Source organism: Lithobates pipiens, unplaced genomic scaffold (genome assembly GCF_037356315.1).
Source record: "Lithobates pipiens isolate NorthernLeopardFrog02 unplaced genomic scaffold, aLitPip1_a1.2 Scaffold_28, whole genome shotgun sequence".
NCBI classification, from domain to species: Eukaryota; Metazoa; Chordata; class Amphibia; order Anura; family Ranidae; genus Lithobates; species Lithobates pipiens.
Genome location: NW_027507789.1, coordinates 212421197 through 212437359, shown reverse-complemented (window position 1 = coordinate 212437359; position 16163 = coordinate 212421197). Strand labels below are relative to the sequence as shown.

Below are 16163 nucleotides of genomic sequence, written 5' to 3'. Positions count from 1 at the left end.
AGATGCAAAAAAAAAAAAAATCATGTTTAATAGTTTGTTATACAATTTTGCAAACAGGTCATTTTTCTCCTTCATTGAAGTGCGCTGATGAGGCGGCACTGATAGGCTGCACTGGTGGGCACTGATAGGCTGCGCTGATAGGCATAGTTAAGGCGGCACTAATAGGCACAGATAAGGCGGCACTAATAGGCACAGATAAGGCGGCACCGATGGGCACAGATAAGGCGGCACTGATGGGAAAAGATGGGCACAGATAAGATGGCACGGATGGGTGGCACAGATGGGTGGCACTGATAGATACCACTGATAGATGGGACTGATGGGCACTGATAGGTGGCTCTGATAGGTGGCACTGCTGGGCACTGGTAGATGACACTGATGGGCACGGATATGTGGCACTGGGGTGCAGCACCTTTGTTGAGGCAGATTGTGGGCACTGCTGGGTGGCACTGTGGGCACTGCTGGGTGGCACTATGGGCACTGCTGGGTGGCACTGACGGGGGGCACTTATTTTTTAATCATCTTTATTGATGAGGGGGCAGGTGGGCACTGGCAGGGGGCAGGTGGGCACTGGCAGGGCTGGCCGTGATCGGGACTGATGTCCCGATCACGGCCGCCTGGTGATCGGCTCTTTTTTTTTCTCCTCGCGCTGTCAGCGCGAGGAGGAATAATAGCCGATTACCGGCTCCGTTATATCACATGGTCAGCTGTCATTGGCTGACAGCTGATCACGTGATAAGGGGTCGGGATCAACCCCTTGCTCTGATCGGTGATCAGGCGAGTCTCATAGACTCGCCGATCACAGAGCGCTGTAGCCGTCATTCGGCTATAGCGCGGGTCTCAAGTGGTTAACAACACAGATGCTCTGGGATGGCGGGTTTGCAACGCATGATCTAGGCTTGCCAATCTGCCATCCCACAGAAGGAGGTTGCGGGCCACATCAGAGGGCTCCGCGGGCCACATGTGGCCCCCGGGCCAATGGTTGGGCACCCCTGATGTAAACCCACTCTCATCCTTTCTAAAATACTGCAATATTGGTTATCTAGAAGGATATACACGCCTCCTGCATGTATACTTATCTGTCAAATGTCTCCCCTCTGCCACCAAGTACTAAGTCATGTTTTGCGAAGGGGTCAAATATTTATTTCACTCATTAAAATGCAAATCAATTCATAACTTTTTTTTTAAATGAATTTTTCTAGATATTTTTGTTGTTATTCCGTCTCTCACTGTTACAATAAACCTACCAATACAATTATAGACTGATCATGGCTTTGTCAGTGGGCAAACGTACAAAATCAGCAGGGGATCAAACACTTTTTTCCCTCACTGTATACTGTACATGGACATGCTTTTCAGTAAGCCAAAATGTCTGTATTAAAAAGCTTTTTTTTATTGGTCTTATGTAATATTCTAATTTTCTGAGATACCGAATTTTGGGTTTTCACAAGCTGTAAGCCATAATCATCAAACTAATAGATCACTCTGTGTCTAACGCATCTATTTAAAATACGAGGAGATATACCTGTTGAACTTGCCAGAAAACGCAGTGTCCTCGTCATTTCCTCTGAGCTGAAAGTATTCTTGTCCTTACAAGCTGACTACTATAAACTTCCCTTTTCTGTACTTACAAAAAATGTTCTCAGCCTGGAAAATAGAACACTAATGCAGCCACCACATCTACAGACTTGTAAACTACAATATATTACATGTTAGTTCTTGGATTTAGACATCCTTTAACAATTTTCAAGATACGCATCTACCATCCTAAAAGAAAAGCAGATATAGTGAACCTGGATGGTACCTGTTATCAGTAAATCCTGATCCACTGGAGCCAGTCAGTCTAAAATCAAGAACTACCAAAAAAAAAAAAAAAAAAACCCCACACATTAACCCCTTCAATACTGGCCACTTTCTCCCCCTTCCTGCCCAAGGCCAATTTTCAGCTTTCAGCGGCGTCACACTTTGAATGACAATTGCAACGCTGTACCCAAATAAAAAACTTTTAGAATTAATTTCACACAAATAGAGCTTTCTTTTGGTGGTACCGCTGGGTTTTATATTTTTTACCAAATAAACTAAAATATAAAAAAATAAATACAAAAAAAAAAAAAAATTGGAAAAAAAATAAATAAAAAGCAAGTTTTTCTTAATTTCTGTTACAAAATTTGCAAACAATAGAAATAATCTTTCTTCATAAATATAGGCTAAATTGTATTCTGCTACATTTCTTTGGTGCAGATAACCCAAATGAGTGTTTATTATTTAGTCTGTAGGAAAGCATTCACCAACTCTGGGATATATATCTGAAAAATCGATCAGTCCTGATGTACTGACGGCTCTCATTTGAGGCCCAAATGAGGACAGTACAAATACACCCCCCCCCCCCCAAATGACCCCTTTTTTGAAATGTGCACAGTCCAAGGTATTTAGTAAGAGGCATGGCAGGTGTTTTGAAGTTGTAATTTGTCACAATTTTATGGAAAATTTATTTTTACATACTGTCACCTGCAATGGTACACTGCACTGTTACAGCATAATCATATGCAGTGGAGCAAACGCGATTGTCTGGATTTGTTTCCACATTTTCTCTCTCATAGTTGAGGTACACCTATGATGACAATTATAGGCCTCTCTCATCTTTTTAAGTGGGAGAATTTGCACAATTGGTGGCTGACAAAATACTTTTTTGCCCCACTGTAACTGGTGTGGGGGTGATCAGGGACATTGACTGGGGCCAGTATGTAAAAAACAAAAAAACACTGTGACCAAAACAATATAAACGTTACCATAGTAGTTCTACTCTGGGAAAGTGGTCAGGATTTTTCTTTTTAACCTTTACTAAATGAAATTGATTAATTTAGTGTGTTTTGTTATTAGCCACGTTTGGCCACAGCTAATCACATGGTACAGACGGGCTGTGATTGGCCCTGTCTGTACCATATAATTATATTGACCAATCACAGCTAGCAACATAATTGTACAAATGGATGGCATGAAAGGAAGCCATTAATTGTTTACAATTGTTGTGTGACGTGCTGTGGACACAGCCGGTGACAGTTCACGCCGTGGTGTGGCCCCACGTGAGGCGCGCTCCTGAAGGACACGATAGGACATCCAACCAGAACAACAAAAGGTCCCGCCCAGCCATCGTTTGACAACAGGCTGGATGGGAAGTGGTTAAACATCTAAAAAAATTTAAAAGCTAAATCACAAAATAAATTCACTACAACTGTATGGACGTAACTTTTATTCAGCTCAACAAGAGATGTCGTTTAACAGCTCTCCATCCAAATTGCTGAGATTGTGAATTTTCCCGCACATACCTTTCTCCCAATGTGCAGACTTGTCAGGGAACTTCAGGCACTTTTACTGCTGACAGTCTTTCTGTTACCGAAAATAACCCTTTCCAATCTGCGGTGTAATGCAACCTTCCAGGCCTGCCCATTTCTAATATTCTGTGGCTTTATGCACATATTTAAAATCTCTTATAATTTAAACAAGTCTAGATAACGAGCCAATATAAAACAAATAACCTACATATGTACAATGAGGCCTAGGTTGCCTTCCCTCGTTGGGCTTTGTGTGCTCCTTGGTCGGCACCACGCTGCAAATCTTCGTCCCCTGGACGTGCTCCCTTGTTTATGGGGTGCCCTCCCTAGACGCAGTACCCCGTGGGCACTGATACCGGTCACACACAGCTTAGCTATTTCTAGATATCCCCTAAAATGACCTGTTGTATTGTACCTTCTTCTATCTGCTCCACCTCCTCTATCCCTGACACCTCAATGCTAATGACTCTGCCATCGTCCGCCTCCACTGGGAGGAGGTGGTACTCTGCCACTGAGGTTGCCTCCTCTGCACTGCTGATCACAAAGTGGATTTGGTGGGTCTCTTGTTCCGCCGGTAGAACCTGCCAGGTGTACTCCTCCGCCTGCGCTCCGATCACCGGCTCTTGCTCCTCAAAGTTCACTTGATCCCTCTAGAAAAAAAAAAAACACAAGTCAAAATATTGCACTCAATGGGAAGCTACAGAGCAATTTGCTGAGCTCTGTTTCTCCTGTAAGCCCACCTAAGCACCTCCCCCTCCTGCCTTTCACACAATGGACTAGACACTCCCCACAGCAAGCCTGATTTCAGAAAACAGCTGGACATAAATAACATTATTAAAGGGATTCAAAACATTTATATTTTTTAATAACAAACCTGCTCTGTTTACAGAGCAGCTCCGATCCACCTCTTCTGGGGTCCCCCGCCAGTGCTCCTGGCTCCTCCTGCTTTATGAGTACCTCCCCAACAAGCCGTTTGCTAAGGAAGGTACTCACTCATGAGCACCGCTGCCTGAGTCTATAGACACAGACAGAAGTGCTTTGCTCTGCCCTGGAATCCTCCTCACTGGATTTGATTGATAGCAGCAGGAGCCAACGTCATCTACTGCTGTTCTCAATCTACCCTGTGAGAAGGGAGAGAGTGGAGAGAGCTGCTGCTCTCATGCACAGTGCTGGATCCAGATCAACCCTGATGAAAGAGCAGGCATGCTCCGAACTGTGCTTTTTTTTCTTTAAATGGGGATATTTCTTATAGCAAAAAAGCACAAAACATTGTGTTTTTTATTTTTCTAAATTTTTTGATTGCTTTTTTTTTTGCTTATAGCGCAAAAAATGAAAACTGCAGAGATGATCAAATACCACCAAAATAAAGCTCTATTTGTGGGGAAAAAAGGACGTAACTTTTGTTTGGGTGCAGCGCCGCACGACCGCGCAATTGCCAGTTAAAGCGTCGCAGTGCAGAATCACAAAAAACTTCCTGGTCATTCAGCAGCCAAATCTTCCGGTGCTGAAGTGGTTAGTCCCACATGCCGACATCTCATACATCTTGTGAGTTAGTCTTTTATGGAATAAAATTTCTTAATAATGCTGCACTTAGATGGCGCTGCTCTCCTTCTGTCTTTGTAAGATCAGGCAGAGAATGTGTTAAGGTAAAAAAAACATTAAAAGAGAAGTATGCCCCCCTCCCCCCCCCATTCATACTTACCTAGGTGGATGCTGCATCTGTCCCCCACCAGCTCTAACACTGAGAACCGAGCGAGCAAACATCGCCGATTACTCCGTTCTCAGGGCTCCCTGAGCAGAGCTGGTGACTGTCAGTCCCTGCTGTCTGCTCTGGCCCCCACCGTGCTCACTGGAGGGCTGGACCGCGGTGGAGGCCGGAGCAGCCGGCCCAGGCTCTCAGCAGCTCACTGAGAGGCTGAGCCAGATGCAGGTCCAGGCACGTGGGCAAAGCCAGACTTCATTTTTGTGATCTTGCCCGAGCCTGGATATCAGCCCGCTGTCTACTGAAAATGGGTCAATGGAGTGCAGAACGAACTGCACCCCTGTGATCGATAGAGCTTTGTCTGTACTTCTCCTTTAAAGTGTAAGTTCAGCTTTAAAGAAAATCTGTAAGGTGACCTTACACCGGATCTCATCCCCCCTGGTCCCGCTGTGATGGAGTCCATCGATCATCCACTGCATGCTGCTTCACTGGTCCAGGGATTCTTGAAATCCCTGCGGTTTAAACTCCTCTTCGTACTGCTTAGCCAGTACGGACCAGAGTGATTCTAATTGGTCAGCAATGTCACAGGAAGATGCTGACCAATCAGCACTGCGAGCAGAGGAGAGAAGTGGGTGGGTAAAGCAGCATGCCGATGTCTGACAGCGGGGGATTCCGGGGGGGGGGGAGGGGGGGTTGGGGGGATGGGGATGGGCAGGTCAAGTTTAAGGTCATCTTACAGATTTTCTATGAAGCTGAACATACACTTTAATGCTTTAAAACTACTTTAACATCCTCTTCTGCCAATCCTGTTTACAGTAAATGGATCTTATATATTAAGCAAGCACTCTTCAGTCACTTTGAATCAGGATCTCTGCCTTCCTCACCTGACTCTTCTCAGTGATTTTTCTCCTTTTTGCCCTCGGGGTGACTGATTTGATGGGCTTTTCGTTTCTATGAGTCTTCTGATGCTCACGGAGGACAAACCGCTCCCGAAACGTGGCGGGACAGAACCGGCACTTCAGCTCGGTCTCCGAGTGAGCGTGCTGCTTCCGCAGGTGAATGTCTGTAATACAATACATGAAAACGGGGCCACAATTAAACATTATGTGTACGGATATGCATGCAGTAGAAGCGTCTTTAAATTTTACATGCTAACCACTTGCCGCCAAATCACGTGCAAAAACTGCGTTTGAAAAAAAAACGCTGCACAAATACCGTGGGACATAAAAATTTGCAAATCCCATTCATTTATTCTCTTGGGCCCCTGCTTTAAGATTCTCTCTCTCTCTCTCTCTCTCTCTCTCTCTCTCTCTCTCTCTCTCTCTCTCTCTCTCTCTCTCTCTCTATATATATATATATATATATATATATATATATATATATATATATATATGCACCTTCTGAATTGGGGGGACGGAGGAGGAGGGGCGAACTTACGGGCGACCTCGACGCTCCGCCCGAAAGTTGGCAAATGTGCCAGCGAGAGGGGGGGGGGGTCTGGGGGTGTTGAGCAAACAAGCGAAGCTTCCTAATTTAGGTGGAGCTCCGCTTTAAAGTGGTTGTAAACCCTTACAACACACTTTCACCTACAGGTAAGCCTAGATTAAGGCTTACCTGTAGGTGCTGTAAATATCTCCTAAACCTACATGATTTAGGAGATATTTACAATTCCCCGTACGAGGATTCCTTCTGAACATGCGCCAATGTATTCAGCGCATTCACACTGTAGAAGGGTCACGGCGCGCCGTTTTCATTAAAGGACATGCCGTGACTGGCGGCTCCCGTGCGCACGTGTGGGAGTGACATCAGGCGACTCCGGCCAGTCACAGAGCCGGAGTTCGTGACCCCGGAAAGGAAGATGGACGCTTCCAGCCGGCGAGGAAACCCATTATGCTTTGCCTTTGCAGGGAAACAAAGAGGAGGTAAACCCATCAGGGTTTACTTCCTCTTTAAAGTGGTTAAATCATTTATTTATAAGGCTGGTACTTATTGTATGTATTTATTTATTGTAATTGCTGTATGTTTTGGATCCCCGTGGATCTTGGAAGTCACTATAGTAGACACCGCTACTACAGTGATCTCCAATATCTACAAATTCTTGAGGTGAGCAGCTGTCCTGCTGCATTATGAACACAGGAGGTCCGTTGCTTAGATGCAATTCGGAGAACACTTTGCATTCTCTCAAACAATGCAAAGCGTCCCCCCCCAATTTTAGGGCTTGGGGGCAGTGAATCCCATACCTTTGCCAATGCATACCGTCAGGTCTGGGAAGGAGGTGAATCAGAAGTATACTCACTCAGACTGTGCTTCCCGGTCAGGATGGTTTTACACAGAGGACAGCCTAATTTGGGGAGCTCTTTGGTGTGTTTCCGCTGAATGTGCATCAACATGCTGGTCTTCTGCGTGAACTTGGCCTCACATACATTACACGTAAAAGGCTTCTCTCCTGAGAAAGGAAAAAAAAAAAGGGAGGATGAATCAATTAAAGTTAGCAAGTGCTGGACAGAATATTATATTGCAGCTTCTGGCTGTTCTCACACCATCCACTGTGATGGCAGTTAACCACTTGAGCTCTGGAAGATTTATCCCCCTTCCTCAGCAGGTCATTTTTATTGTCGATACACCACTCCGTTACTTTAACTGACAACTGTGCGGTCGTGCGACGCTGTACGCAAATAAATCTTATGCCCTTTTTTCCCCACAAATAGAGCTTTCTTTTGGTGTTATTTGATCACCTCTGCGGTTTTTATTTTTTACGCTATAAACAAAAAAAGAAGACAGACAAACACATAAAAAAAAAAACTAAATATGTCAAAATGAAATGTCTGCATAAAATTTAGGCCAAAATGTATTCTGCTACATATGTTTGGTAAAAAAATCCCAATAAGCGTACATTGATTGGTTTACGTGAATGTTATAGCGTTTACAAACAACGGTCTATATTTATGGATTTTTACAATTTTTTTTTATATCAGTAATGGTGACGATCAGCGACCTATAGTTGGACTGCGATAATGCGGCAGACAATCTGACACTTTTCAGGAACCAGTGACACTAATACAGTAAGCAGTGCTAAAAATATGCACTGTCACTGTACTAAAGTGTTTGTTAACCCAAAAAAATAAAACTAAGATCCTGTTCCTTTGAGGGGTGAACAACAGCACAAGTGCCTGTGCTCTGCATTTCTTCTCTTCCTAACTGGTAATAAACCTGGTTGATCCTGCCAGTTCCTGATTATTCCCCCTGCCTCTGCTGACCACGATAATTATGGCTGCTGAGCCCCGACTACCATGGTCAGGTTATGTATCTCCGTCATCCGCAGCTCCTGTCTCTCCTCTGACAGTCGCTGCCTGCCTGTGTCCCCCCCGCCCCTCCACCTTCTATTCTGCTGTAGAATGCAGCACATTCCAATGTATGTAATGCAGATATCCAGCCATTACCAAAACTGTAAGTGCTTGTTATAAATTAAAAGGATAAATACTGTTTCTGACACCGCAGCTGTGCAGTCAGGTGATCCCCTGTGCAGAGATTCCAATCTGCTGGCCACCTGATGTCACAGGGGAACCTTGGCCCCTCCAGCTTCTCTCCGTAGATCGAGGCCTGCCAGCACAGGGGATATAGCGCAAAAAATAACCACAGAAAGTGATCAAAAAGCACCAAAAGAAAGTTGTATTAGTGGGAAAAAAAGGACATACATTTTATTTGGGTAAAGCGTCGCACAATTACGCAATTGTCAGTTAAAGTAATGCAGTGCCGTATCGCAGAAAATGGCCTGGTTTTGAAGGGCAAGGGTAAACCTTCCGAAGCTGAAGTGCTTAAGGAAGGGTGGGCACACCTGCCCTTATTTCATGGGGGCTCAACTTGTGGCCCTTCAGCTGTGGCAGAACTAAAAGTCCCAAGTGGCCTTGTAAGGCTGGCCGCATGACTCCCAAAGACAGGGGCACGATGGGACTTCTAGTTCCGCAACAGCTGGAGGGCACCAATTTTTTTTCAACATTTTCGGTCTTTTTTTATTTGTTTAGCAAAAAAAAAAAAACTCAGTGGTGATTAAATACCACCAAAAGAAAGCTCTATTTGTGGGAACAAAATGATAAAAATTGTGTTTGGGTACAGCATTGCATGACAGCGCAATTGTCATTTAGATTGTGACAGCACTGAAAGCTGAAAATTGGCCTGGGCAGGAAGGGGGAAAGTGCCCAGTATTGAAGTGGTTAAAGAGGAGCTCCAGACTCCTTCAGAAAAATAATATTAGGACACTTACCTGCCCACAAATCCAGTGGTGTCGTCACCTGAGTCGATTTTTCAATCGGCTCTCGGGTGCTGCCGGCGCCATCTCAGCTTTGATGGCTTTCAAGCAAGTTCCTTACTGCACATGCACGAAGTGCACTGCGCTTTGTGAATGGCACAGTGGGGGGGGGGGGGAGGAGGAAGGCCAAACTTCCGGCTGAGGTCGCCACTGTGAAGTCAGCAAGTGGGAGCGGGTACCTGTCAAAACCAGGTACCCGCTCCCCCCTCCACCCCCCTGAAAAATGGCAAATGTGGCAGAGGAGGGGGGAGGAGGCAAACAAGCAGAGCTTCCCCTTTTGGGTGGAGCTCCGCTTTAACTTACATACCTGCAGCGGTTCGCATGAACGGAGTGTGATTTTGATGCAGTAACCACACAAAACTCACTGCAAATTCCGCACTGCATCAGTGTGAACAGGAACTAAAGCTCGGTTGACACTGCTGCGATCTGAAAGTCATCCGACTTTGCTAGGTGACTGCGATTTGAGTACTATTTTGATGCGACTTTGAAGCGAGGGTGGGGCTACACCGAAGGGAATGCCTGTGTAATCTTCCTGTAATGTCAGATCTGAATCACATCAATGTAGATTGATAGATTGGAGGCAACTTCCATTAAAGTCTATGGGCACAAGTCAAATAAAAGTCGCCTTACAGGAACCTTTTCTAAAGTCAGAGCGACTTCAGTAGTGCCAATTATGACAGCTCTCATTGACTAACATGGGATTTCACATGTCATGCGGCTTGAGGTCTCACAAGTCGGATCCCAAGTCCACAGCAGTGTGAAATGAGCCTAAGAGTTTGGCGGTTAGCAGCAGCTGATGTTGTTTGTCAAAAAGCAACAAGGAGGTACTGCAAGACAGCCACCCCATTCCCTACCTACCTGTGTGAGTTCTCTTATGCCTGGTCAGCTTGAAGGAATCAGTTGTGGAGAAGTTGCATTGTTCACAGTGGAATGGGCGGTCATCATTGTGGACCTGAATGTGAAGGATCAGCTCGAGGGCCTAGACACACAGAGGGAAGGAAGTGTTCTACGTAAGACAACTTTCCAGGATATGAGTATCAGACCAGAATGAAAAGCAAACATCATAAACTCTTTTCCAAATAATATACAATGTTCTATAGCAGGGGGTCTCCAAACTTTCTAAACAAAGGGCCAGTGTCAGTGGGAGGAATAATGCCCCCATCATTGGTGTCAGTGGAAGAAATCACAGTGGGAGGAATAGTGCCCCTTCATTGGTGTCAGTGGGAAGTATAATTCCCCATCATTGGTGTAAGTGGGAGAAATAATGCCCTATCATTGGTGTCTGTGGAAGAAATAGTGCCCCATCATTGGTGTCAGTGGGAGGAATAGAGCCCCATCATTGGTGTCAGTGGGAGGAATAGTGCCCCCATTATTGCTGTCAGTGGAAGAAATAGTGCCCCCATCATTGGTGTCGGTGGAAGAAATGAGGAATGATGCCCCATCACTGGTGCCTGTGGAAGAAATAGCACCCCCATCATTGGTGTCAGTGTGAGGAATAATGCCCCATCATTGGTGTCAGTGGGAGGAATGGTGCCCCATCATTGGTGTCAGTGGGAGGAATGGTGCCCCATCATTGGTGTCAGTGGGAGGAATGGTGCCCCATCATTGGAGTCTATGGAAGAAATAGTGCCCCCATCATTGGTGTCAGTGGGAGGAATAGTGCCCCCAATTGTTGGTGTCAGTGAGAGGGTTAGTGCCTCATCATTGGTGTCAGTGGGAGGAATAGTGCCCCATCATTGGTGTCAGTGAGAGGAATAGTGCCCCATCATTGGTGTCAGTGAGAGGAATAGTGCCCCATCATTGGTGTCAGTGGGAGGAATAGTGCCCCCAATTGTTGGTGTCAGTGAGAGGGTTAGTGCCTCATCATTGGTGTCAGTGGGAGGAATAGTGCCCCATCATTGGTGTCAGTGAGAGGAATAGTGCCCCATCATTGGTGTCAGTGCGAGGAATAGTGCCCCATCATTGGTGTCAGTGGGAGGAATATTGCCCCATCATTGGTGTCAGTGGGAGGAATATTGCCCCATCATTGGTGTCAGTGGGAGGAATATTGCCCCATCATTGGTGTCAGTGGGGGGAATAGTGCCTCGTCATCAGTGTCATTGGGAAGACTAGTGCCCCTTCATTGGTGTCAGTGGGAAGAAATGATGCCCCATCATTGATGTCAGTGGGAGGAATAGTGCCCCATCATTGATGTCAGTGGGAGGAATAGTGCCCCATCATTGTTGTCAGTGATAGGAATAGTGCCCCATCATTTGTATCAGTGGGAAGAAATGATTCCCGATCATTGGTGTCAGTGGGAGGAATAGTGCCCCATCATTGATTTCAGTGGGAAGAATTGATGCCCCATCATTGATGTCAGTGGGAGGAATAGTGTCCCAGGGGCTGGATAAAGGCAAGCAAAGGGCTGCAGTTTGGAGACCACCGGCCTACAGTATATTTTCATTGTTAGGTAACATACTTTAAATGCCGACTTACCCCCAAAGACTCATTCTCACAAAAAGGACATTTAAACATGTTCTCTGGCTTGTGTAATTTTTTATGTTTCAGGAGCTCCATGCCGGTGGAGAAGGCCTTGTCACAGTCTTTACACCGATGCAGCTTCACCTCTGCGGAAAGGAATAATAAAATCCACAAAGTGTTCATAAAAAAGGAAGTCTCCATCCACCAGCATAGGAAAACAATGCTGAATATTCAGCTGGGATTATTGCATTGAGATGAACTGTGCTCACCGATCTGCTGCTCAGGGCTGATTGGCTGGATCCGTCTCCCTTTAATGGATGGCGGCCGGGGTGTGGAGGCCGCCTGGGGAATGAAGTCAGGGATGACACTCTGAGGAGAAGAGAAGAAAAAAAAATGGAACAACTGTATAGAGAGAGGAAAACCCGCTTCCAGAAAAGGGTGGGCTGCGGAGAACGATGCTCTTAACCTTTTAAGATCCACAGACGTTTCCAATTACCTACATGAGCAGCCCCCTCATTGCATGCACTTAACCACCTGAGCTTTGGAAGATTTTACCCCCCTTCGTGACCAGGCAATAACTACTTTAACCATTTCAGCACCGGAAGGATTTGCCCCCTTAACGACCAGGCCATTTTTTGCGATTCGGCACTGTGTCGCTGACAATTGCGTGGTCGTGCGACGCTGTACCCAAACAAAACTGGCATCCTTTTTCCCCCCCATAAACAGAGATTTCATTTGGAGGTATTTGATCACCTCTGTGTTTTTTGTTTTTTTTTACTTGTTACCATAATACATATCCACAAAAAAAAAAAAAGTATTCATCAGTTTAGGCTGATATATTTTCTTCTACATAAAAAATATCGCAATAGGTGTATATTAATTGGTTTGCGCAAAGGTTAACATGTCTACAAACTACGAGATAGATTTAGGGACTTTTATTTTTTTTTTTATTGTTTTTACTGGTAATGGCGGCGATCTGCGATTTTTAGCGGGATTGCCACATTGCGGCGGACAAATCTGACCCCAAATGACACTTTCGGACAAGTGACATTATTACCTTATTCAGTGCTAAAAAATAAAAAAAAAGCACTGATCAATGTAAAAATGACACTGGCAGGGAAGGGGTCAACACTAGGGGGCTATCAAGGGGTTAACTGTGTTCCCTAGTGTGTGTTCTAAACGTAGGGGAATGGGCTCACTAAAACATGACAGAGATTCACGGTTCCTGATCACCGGGAACATTAGATCTCGGTCATGTCACTAGGCAGAACGGGGAAATGCCTTGTTTACATAGGCAGCTCCCTGTTCTGCCTCTCCTCGCCGCGATCGTGGGCCGATAGCAGACATTGAGTCCGCGGAACCTGCGGGCGCGCTCCCGCAGAGCATGCTCGCTATCCTGCTTTTACGGACCGACGTACAGGTACGTCAGTTTGAGCATGAGAGCCGACCTGCCGTAGTATATCTGCGTGAGCAGATCGGAAAGGGGTTAACAGGCGATTTTTGTGGTCATGCACATAAAATTGATATAATTTTTTTGGGTGGTATTTGGTCACCACTGGGATTTTATTAAAGAAAAGAAAAAAGGCCAGAAAAAAGGATATTTTTTACATTCTACTATAGAACATATCCAATAAAAACATTTTAACCACTTAAGCCCCGGACCAATTTGCAGCCAAAGGACCAGGCCCCTTTTTGCGATTCGGCACTGCGTCGCTTTAACTAACAATTGCGCTGTCGTGCGACGTGGCTCCCAAACAAAAATGGCTTCCTTTTTTTTCCCCACAAATAGAGCTTTCTTTTGGTGGTATTTGATCACCCCTGCGTTTTTTATTTTTTGCGCTATAAACAAAAATAGAGCGACAATTTTGAAAAACATTCAATATATTTTACTTTTTGCTATAATAAATATCCCCAAAATATATATAAAAAAAATTTTTTTTCCTCAGTTTAGGCCGATACGTATTCTTCTACATATTTTTGGTAAAAAAAAAAAAAAATCGCAATTAGTGAATATTGATTGGTCTATGCAAACGTCATAGCGTTTACAAAATAGGGGATATTTTTATAGCATTTTTATTATTATTATTTTTTTACTAGTAATGGCGGCGATCAGTGATTTTTATTGTGACTGCGACATTATGGCGGACACATCGGACATTTTTAACACATTTTTGGAACCACTGTCATTTATACAGCAATCAGTGCTATTTAAATGCACTGATTCCTGTGTAAATGACACTGACAGTGAAGGGGTTAACCACCAGGGGGCAGTGTAGGTGTTATGTATGACGTTATGTGTTTTTTTTATTGTAGGGGGGCGTGGCTTGGCATGTGACATCACTGATCATCCTTCCCTATAAAAGGGAACAGACGATAGGTGACAGCCACACAGGGAAGCACGGGGAGAGGTTTGTTTACACAGACCTTTCCTCTTCTTTAGCTCTGTGACCCGATCGCGGGACACCAGCGGCGATCAGGTCCGCTGGTCCCGTGGCCACGGTCACGGAGCTCAAGACCGGCGGCGCGCTCACGACCCATGGCTGGGCACTTAAAAAGCAACGTACAGGTACACGCTTGTGCCCAGCCGTGCCATTCTGCCGACGTATATATCGGCGTGAGGCGGTCCTTAAGCGGTTAAACAAAATTTCTTCACAAATTTGGCCCAATATGTGTTCTGCTACATGTCTTTGGTGAGAAAAATTCCCAATAAGCATTTATTAAAGCAGATCTTCACTGCATCTGAGCACCACAAATCAAAAACACTATTTAACCACTTCAGCCCTGGAAGGATTTACCCCCTTCATGACCAGGACATTTTTTGCAATACGGCACTGCGTCGCTTTAACTGACAATTGCGCAGGCATACGACGCTGTACCAAAACAAAATTGATGTCTTTTTTTTCCCCACAAATAGAGCTTTCGAGTATTCGATCACATGTGCAGTTTTTATTTTTTGGCGCTATAAACAAAAAAAGGTCAACAATTAAAAAAAAAAAAATTATAATAATAATATTTTTTACTTACTCTTATAATACATAGCCCAAAAAATATATATATTAAAAAACAAATGTATTCATCAGTTTAGGCCAATGTTTTCTGCTACATATTTTTGGTAAAAAAAATAAAATAAAATAAAAAAAGCAATAAGCGTATATATTGATTGGTTTGTGCAAAAGTTATAACGTCTACAAAATAGGGGATTGGTTTAGGGACTTTTTTTTTGCAATTCCTTTATTTTCCTAAAGTTGCAATTCACAGTCAAACAAAGAAACGCAGCACAGTCACATAACAATGCAAACTCCGAATTACACATGCCAACCAGCCTAACATTTTTTTTTTTTTATTGCTTTTACTAGTAATGGCAGCGATCTGCGATTTTTAGCGGAACTGCAAAATTGCGGCTGACAAATCTGACACTAAGTGACAATTTTTGGTGACCAGTGACGCCAATATAAAAATGCACTGATCACTGTATAAATGGCACTGACAGGGAAGGGGTTAATGCTAGGGGGCAATCAAGGGGTTAAGTGTTCCCTAGGGAAGTGTTTCTAACTGTGGGGGGGGAGGGGACTGCCTGGAGGAGGAGAGAGATCTCTGTTCCTGATCACTAGGAACAGCTGACCTCTCACTCCTCCCCTGTCAGAACAGTGATCCGCCTTGTTTACATAGGCAAATCCCTGTTCTGACTCTCTTTACCGTGATCGTGGGTGGCCATTCCGCCTGACTCGCGGGAAAACTCCCGCGGTGTGCGACTGGCCTTTCGCACCCAAGTACCACATGTAGAGACCGACGTACAGCTGAGCCGCCTTGCCGCAGTATATACGCGGAAGGCGGTTGGCAAGTGGTCAATACAGTTTTAAAGTAGAACTATATTTTTTTTTTACGAGTAAGAGAGGGTTATAACCCCTGTAAGGTTTATTTTTGCCATCTGTGTCCCATTGGAGATATTTCCCTTCATTTCCTGTCCCCTATCCAAAACAGGAAGTGAGAGAAAATCCCTGCAAATTAAGGCAATCTCTTGGGGACTCCCCAGGTCACCAGAACTAGTGTTTGCATTGGAAGATTTCCCCTCTATTACTTTTCTGGGGACAACCCAAAATTTTGGGTATTTTCTTTTAATTTCACTTTCAATGATAATGGTAAACAGGACAAACGGAGGCCACAGACAGCAATAGAAACTGACAGGGGTTCTAATCCCTCCCCACTCTATCCAAAACTCGAAGAAAAGTTTTGCCTTTAGTTATACTTTAATATTCAACTCCCCCCATCCATTCATGTCTCCAGGCGTTATTTTGTTGAGAAATCACTTTGAAAAACTTCCTCTAGCATAGCTGTGGCCATCTTGAGTAAGGGCAAATGATTC

At 44.6% G+C, this 16163-nt stretch overlaps 1 protein-coding gene across 1 annotated transcript in view; it reads right to left on the bottom strand.

Annotated features, from left to right (window-relative positions):
* Window positions 1-3233: 3233 nt before the first annotated feature.
* The window catches only part of LOC143936139 (uncharacterized), a 43435-nt gene continuing 30505 nt past the window's right edge, over window positions 3234-16163 (bottom strand). The window contains exons 10-15 of the mRNA XM_077460509.1: window positions 12070-12169; window positions 11816-11946; window positions 10199-10319; window positions 7331-7480; window positions 5919-6097; window positions 3234-3982 (exon numbers count right to left, since the gene is read on the bottom strand). Coding sequence (XP_077316635.1) covers window positions 3713-3982; window positions 5919-6097; window positions 7331-7480; window positions 10199-10319; window positions 11816-11946; window positions 12070-12169 — 951 coding nt within the window. The 3' untranslated portion in view covers window positions 3234-3712. The remainder of the gene's footprint in view (window positions 3983-5918; window positions 6098-7330; window positions 7481-10198; window positions 10320-11815; window positions 11947-12069; window positions 12170-16163) is intronic.